Below are 7663 nucleotides of genomic sequence, written 5' to 3' on the forward strand. Positions count from 1 at the left end.
ACATAAGGAGAAATGCTTGCCTTTGCTGGAAGTCAATCTAAGTTACAAGATCTGTCTGCGGAAGTTCTTTTGGGCCCAATCATTTCAGTGGCTTCATTATAAATCTCAGAAATGTGAAGGTTCACTGATGATTGCACAATGTTCACAACCATTTACGACTTCTCAAATTCAAGTTTGTGCTGACAAGTGGCAACTAACGTTAATACTGGCTTTCTTTCAGTCTGGCCTATGCAGTGCTTCTCACAGTCCTTGCAAGGTATTTTGTACATTTTACTGTTTTGCTGGTTTTGGATATGAGATCCTATACGTTTGTTAGTAGCTGTCACAGGGTGGTTGTTGATTTGTGGGCTACTTTGATACCTCCGAGTGGTCTTGTGGTCATCTTTGAAATGCCCTTGATATATGGTCAGGTGAGTAGCGAGTCTGATTAATTTGTGTCTCCCTGTTGTGGTCTATCTTGGAGGCAACGAAGGATTGTGCTTTTTGGGCATCCATTTGTTTTGACGACTCTGTAGAGGTGCTCCTATTCTGCTTTGCTTAATTCTGGGTTGCAAGGACTGAGAAACACTACACAGGCCAAACCAGAAGCAAATTGACAATATGGATACACAAACACCACGTACCCACCAAGAGACACGACCAATTCTCACTTGTCTCACTACACATGGACAACGAGGGACACAAACTCGATTGGGACAACACATCCATAATCACACAGGTCAAACAGAGATATGCCAGGGAATTTCTGGAGGCCTGGTATTCCAAAGAACACAGTGAATTAGATCCTGTTTACAAATCACTAAGAAACACAACTGAAAGTAGTACCAACCACGCCAGCAAACCAAGGCATATAAATAAGCAGTGGGACAGCACACAGACGCTTCACCAGAGGCACACTGAAGACGTTACATAGCAGGGTCACAAAATGCTTGCAAGCAAACTCACTGGTTTGGCCAGAATGTCTGCAACCTCATCCACAATCTGAGCTACAAATCTTCTCAAAAATTTTGAGCACCTTTAGCTTCTTTATCAATGACTTCATCATTTGGTAAGAAACAGCTGTTTGTGGACGAATGCACCATCCACAGTAAAGCAGCCCGCTTGACTGGCACCACATTCACCGATTTCCACTCCCCCAACTATGGTTAGCAACAGCATTGTGTTCTAACTACAACATTCTTCAGCCAAACTTCTCCATGCCAACCAATTTCCTAAAATCAACTAGCCCCATTTGCCTGTGCTTGGCCCATATCGCTCTAAACCAATCCTATCCACGTACCTGTCCAAATACCTTTTACAAGGTGTAACTGTAACAGCCTCCACCACTTCCTGACAGCTCATTCCATACATGTCTGATGCGCTGCTTGAAAGAACTGCCCCTTTAAGTCCCTTTTAAATCTCTCTCCCCCTCACCTTAAACCTGTGCCTTCTAGTTTTGGACTCCCCTACCTGTGGAAAAGGCCTTGCCTATTTCACCACATCAATGCCATTGATGATTTTATAAACCTCTAAAAGGTCAGCCCTCAGCTTTCTACATTCAAGGGAAAAAAAAATTTCCAGCCTGTACAGCCCCTCCTCATAACTCAAACCTTCCAGTCTTGTTAATATGTTTATACATCTTCTTTGCCCCCTTTCCAGTTTAATAACCATCCTTCCTACAGCAGGATAACCAGAATTGTATGCTGTTTTCCATACATGACCTTACCGATGTTTTATACAGCCACGTCATGAAATCACAACTCCTGTACTCAGTGCTGACTGATGAAGTATGTGAAATGCCTCCATCATCATTCAGAGGCGTTACAGGTAGACAATAAGGGGAACTACGTACCTGCACCCCTAAGTCATGCAGTTGGACAACACGCCCCAGGACCCAAACTTTAACTGTGTAAGTTCTATCCTGGTTCATCTTATTGAAATGCAATACCACACATTTATCTAAATTAAAGTTCATCCACCAATCCTCAGCCCACTGACCCAGTTGATCAAGACACTGTTGTACAATTAAATAACCTTCTTCATTATACTACTAATTTTGGTGTCATCTCCAAATCTACTCCCCACGCTTTCTATATTCTCATCCAAATAGTTTATACAAATGACAAAGTGGACCCAGCATCAATCCTTGCGGCAAAATGCTGGTCACAGACCTATAATCTCAACATAATATTAAAACCTGCTGCTTATGTTCGTAAAATGCAAATATCAATCAGATAAGCAACACTACATCACAAAAATCACACAGTCCGGCAATAACCTCCAAAATGTTTACTTCGGTAACACTTCACTAATTGCGGTTTGCCATGCAGAAAATAACCCATTTATCCTTACTCTTCTTCTTAGCTAACCAACTTTCTAACCATGCTATTTACGCTACTCATTACAGCATGTTCTTACTTTGTGCAGAGAGTGAAGGGCACATTGTAAACAGTCCAGGTGTGAAAAATGCACCTTTACCATCCTGGTATGTTGATGACCATTTTCCCCTCAGCAAGGCAGATTACACTGCACTTGCAGTTATTTGCAATATAGTAGGTTGCCAAGGCATAACTCTTGTCACTCAGTAGGCTGCCACAGACCCAGGGGAGAGGTAGAACAGAATAGCAGAGCACCTGTGACTGCCTCAAGACAAGCATTGTGGCCACTACTTGGTAAACCTGCATGTATGCAAGGAAAGACAGCATCTCAAAAGACCACCACAAGAGATGGCATGGCAAGTCTTTAAGTAGGTGCATCTCAGGCTATAGAGTGGATTCTCTGAGAGGTACATGCCAAAATGATGTCTTGCACCAGAGGAAATCTGGCATTAGCTATAAAGCACGTTACCCTCTTTGCATGCAATACTATCTGTTAGTAAGCTGATGAATTCAAGGTCCACGCAAATAGGGTGCACCCTGGGCTGTCGTTTCCGTAATTCCACAAAGGTCAGTTTAGCATACACCTGAAATGTTTCAGCCGCACAAATATTTGAAGTCATTATCACCACCACTGCTACCAACAAAGAATGACAGTTGTATCAGAGATAATGGGAATGCAGATGCTGGAGAATCTGAGATAAAGTGTGGATCTGGATGAACACAGCAGGCCAAAAAGCATCTTAGGGGCATAAAAGCTGACACTTTGGGCCTAGACCCTTCATTAGAAAAAGGGGGAGGGGGAAGAGCATTCTGAAATAAATAGGGAGAGAGTGGGAGATGGATCAAAGATGGATAGAGGAGAGGATAGAGGAGAGGATAGAGGAGAGGATAGAGGAGAGGATAGAGGAGAGGATAGAGGAGAGGATAGAGGAGAGGATAGAGGAGAGGATAGAGGAGAGGATAGAGGAGAGGATAGAGGAGAGGATAGAGGAGAGGATAGAGGAGAGGATAGAGGAGAGGATAGAGGAGAGGATAGAGGAGAGGATAGAGGAGAGGATAGAGGAGAGGATAGAGGAGAGGATAGAGGAGAGGATAGAGGAGAGGATAGAGGAGAGGATAGAGGAGAGGATAGAGGAGAGGATAGAGGAGAGGATAGAGGAGAGGATAGAGGAGAGGATAGAGGAGAGGATAGAGGAGAGGATAGAGGAGAGGATAGAGGAGAGGATAGAGGAGAGGATAGAGGAGAGGATAGAGGAGAGGATAGAGGAGAGGATAGAGGAGAGGATAGAGGAGAGGATAGAGGAGAGGATAGAGGAGAGGATAGAGGAGAGGATAGAGGAGAGGATAGAGGAGAGGATAGAGGAGAGGATAGAGGAGAGGATAGAGGAGAGGATAGAGGAGAGGATAGAGGAGAGGATAGAGGAGAGGATAGAGGAGAGGATAGAGGAGAGGATAGAGGAGAGGATAGAGGAGAGGATAGAGGAGAGGATAGAGGAGAGGATAGAGGAGAGGATAGAGGAGAGGATAGAGGAGAGGATAGAGGAGAGGATAGAGGAGAGGATAGAGGAGAGGATAGAGGAGAGGATAGAGGAGAGGATAGAGGAGAGGATAGAGGAGAGGATAGAGGAGAGGATAGAGGAGAGGATAGAGGAGAGGATAGAGGAGAGGATAGAGGAGAGGATAGAGGAGAGGATAGAGGAGAGGATAGAGGAGAGGATAGAGGAGAGGATAGAGGAGAGGATAGAGGAGAGGATAGAGGAGAGGATAGAGGAGAGGATAGAGGAGAGGATAGAGGAGAGGATAGAGGAGAGGATAGAGGAGAGGATAGAGGAGAGGATAGAGGAGAGGATAGAGGAGAGGATAGAGGAGAGGATAGAGGAGAGGATAGAGGAGAGGATAGAGGAGAGGATAGAGGAGAGGATAGAGGAGAGGATAGAGGAGAGGATAGAGGAGAGGATAGAGGAGAGGATAGAGGAGAGGATAGAGGAGAGGATAGAGGAGAGGATAGAGGAGAGGATAGAGGAGAGGATAGAGGAGAGGATAGAGGAGAGGATAGAGGAGAGGATAGAGGAGAGGATAGAGGAGAGGATAGAGGAGAGGATAGAGGAGAGGATAGAGGAGAGGATAGAGGAGAGGATAGAGGAGAGGATAGAGGAGAGGATAGAGGAGAGGATAGAGGAGAGGATAGAGGAGAGGATAGAGGAGAGGATAGAGGAGAGGATAGAGGAGAGGATAGAGGAGAGGATAGAGGAGAGGATAGAGGAGAGGATAGAGGAGAGGATAGAGGAGAGGATAGAGGAGAGGATAGAGGAGAGGATAGAGGAGAGGATAGAGGAGAGGATAGAGGAGAGGATAGAGGAGAGGATAGAGGAGAGGATAGAGGAGAGGATAGAGGAGAGGATAGAGGAGAGGATAGAGGAGAGGATAGAGGAGAGGATAGAGGAGAGGATAGAGGAGAGGATAGAGGAGAGGATAGAGGAGAGGATAGAGGAGAGGATAGAGGAGAGGATAGAGGAGAGGATAGAGGAGAGGATAGAGGAGAGGATAGAGGAGAGGATAGAGGAGAGGATAGAGGAGAGGATAGAGGAGAGGATAGAGGAGAGGATAGAGGAGAGGATAGAGGAGAGGATAGAGGAGAGGATAGAGGAGAGGATAGAGGAGAGGATAGAGGAGACAGACAGAGGAGAGGATAGAGGAGAGGATAGAGGAGACAGACAAGTTAAAGAGGCGGGGATGGAGCCTGTAGAGGTGAGTGTAGGTGGGGAGGTAGGGAAGTGATAGGTCAGTCCGGGGAAGATGGACAGGTCAAAGGGGCGGGATAAGGTTAGTAGGTAGGAAATGAAGGTGCGGCTTGAGGTGGGAGGAGGAGATAGGCGAGAGGAAGAACAGGTTAGGGAGGCTGGGATAAGCTGGGATGGTTTTGGGATGCAGTGGGGGGGTGGGGAGAGTTTGAAGCTTGTGAAATCCACATTGATACCATTGGGCTGCAGGGTTCCCAAGTGGAATAGGAGTTGCTGTTCCTGCAAGCTTCGGGTGGCATCGTTGTGGCAATGCAGGAAGCCCGATTGATACCATCGGGCTGCAGGGTTCCCAAGCAGAATATGAGTTGCTGTTCCTGCTGGCTGTTCGAACCCCCAAAGCTTCCTGTACCCATATTGCAAATGTCAAATACACTTGTCTTGACAGCCTGAGCCTTTTCTTTCATTATCATTCTAACATGTCCAGGTAGTTCCAGCAGTTCCAATGCCTGAAAGCATCAGCTCATTCCTGCTGGTCTTGGTTACCCTGTCTCCTACTGCATAGGTATCCAGGCTCTGGCAACTTGCTGTGCTACCTTACCTCCATGTCTAGATTTAGGAAGATACAGCACCCTATTTAAAAAAAAATCCTTCACAGAATGATAACCTTCTAATGAGCTTGACAGTAATCCTGGTGCAAACTTGATGCCAGATGCTGTGAATGACCCACAGACACATTTCCTTCTTCTCTCCCAACCTCGACCCTACTTGAAGAGCTGGCAGAGGCAAAATGTTAAATTAAACAAACTTAAATGCAAAAACAAATTTCTCACAGGTGAATGCCGCTTAAATTCACTTTCAAAATTTTAATTCTTCCAGCCTCAACTCATTGTTCAGTACAGCCTCCACAGCAATGAAATTAGGTCTGACTTAAGTATTCAATCAATTTTAAATGTGCCTCCAGAATTTGCTTCTCAACTTTCCTATGTTGGCAGAAGTTAAGTCCACCAGTAACTGTGTAAAATTATTCAACATAATTGAATTTCTGAAAATTATTATACTAATGAAATGAGTAAGAATGGAAGACAGCAATCAGTAAGAGTGAAAGTAATGTCAATAGACTAGCAACTCAGAATCCAAGGCTAAGGTTCTATGGTTATGGATTCAAATCTCAGCATGACAACATGGTTGGGTCCAAATTCAACTAAATCAAATTAAAAACAATTAAATAAAAAGATAGTCTAATGACAACCATGTAACCACTGACCATTATATTTTTAAAAATCTGATTCAACGATGTCCTTTAGGGAAGGAAAATTACTATTCTTGCCTGGACTGCTCTACATATAGGAACAGGAGTTCAGCCCTTTGAGCCTAATCCACCTGGCTCCCATATGACTCCAAACCAGTAGCAATGTGGTTGACTCTAAACTGTTCTCTGAAATGGCCTGACAAGTTAATAGTTCCAGGGCTATCAGGAAAGGGTGACAAATGTTGGCCTAGCAAGCATCATCCACATCCTATAAACAAATAAATAAAGCACTGTCACTGCATAAATGGCCTTCACAACTTAAATATGAGTGAAACAATGCCACGTTGATACAGACGAAATACATTAGTTTTCATTCTTATGACTGTGTAAAATCCAAGTTATTCAGGTCTTAATTAGATGTTGACATTTATTTTCGGCTTTAAATCATAAATCACTTTTAAGACACCACTCAAACTGATTTGAAATTAGGATCAGCTAAATATGAAGGTGAAACATGGGTTAAAAACTTTCCCATTGATAATGCTTGTGAATCCGATGGACAAGAGAATAATAAAAAGACATTCATTTCACACATTTGCAGAACATTTTATACTGGATTTTTCAATCCCTCCCAATCACTAGCAGATAACAAAAATTCTTCAAGAACTACAGTACTTAGAACAAATTAATATCTAAAGCAGGTGTTACAAATGGAGATAAAATTTGTACACAAAAATTGTTCTTAATTTAACTTACTTGCACATACTGAAGAGCTGACCCAGGAAATCCAGGCGATTGAAAATATGTGTCTGTATTTTGGCACACACAAGGAGTTGGAGACGTTATTAAAGGAGCTGGTCTTGCCTGAACCAAATGAATTGGATCTTGATAAGAAATAAAGAACAACATTAAAATTTTAAGAACATAATTCATACAAGGGTGGCAAAATATTACAATAATTCCCCACAAGCAATGTTGAAGCCTAGCGCACCCTCATAAAGAAGAATATTTTGCCAAATTCACCAAATATTTGCTTTATATGCTTACTAATTTGCTTTAAATTACATACATGAAAATCTGGTTTTACCTTTTCAGTTTATTTACCAGTTTAAGGGATATACTTGTAATTATGTACTACTTTCTGCCTGCTCAGGATGTGCAAATATCCATCACAGCTGAAATCATATTTTTGAAATGCTGTTACTTCTGTAACTTAGGCAAGCACACACCAATCCATTCACACACAGCAAGATACAAAAGCAGAATTGAGTTATCCTGTCTCCTTAAACTGGTTTAAGTGAAGGTGATCTGTTGGC

At 43.3% G+C, this 7663-nt stretch overlaps 1 protein-coding gene across 1 annotated transcript in view; it reads right to left on the reverse strand.

Moving 5' to 3' along the window:
• Positions 1 to 7663, reverse strand: part of dazl (deleted in azoospermia-like) — a 163521-nt gene that overhangs the window by 73440 nt on the left and 82418 nt on the right. Inside the window, exon 6 of the mRNA XM_059641861.1 lies at positions 7104 to 7231. Within this exon, the coding sequence (XP_059497844.1) occupies positions 7104 to 7231 (128 nt within the window). The remainder of the gene's footprint in view (positions 1 to 7103; positions 7232 to 7663) is intronic.

Source organism: Stegostoma tigrinum, chromosome 2 (assembly GCF_030684315.1).
Source record: "Stegostoma tigrinum isolate sSteTig4 chromosome 2, sSteTig4.hap1, whole genome shotgun sequence".
Lineage (NCBI taxonomy): Eukaryota > Metazoa > Chordata > Chondrichthyes > Orectolobiformes > Stegostomatidae > Stegostoma > Stegostoma tigrinum.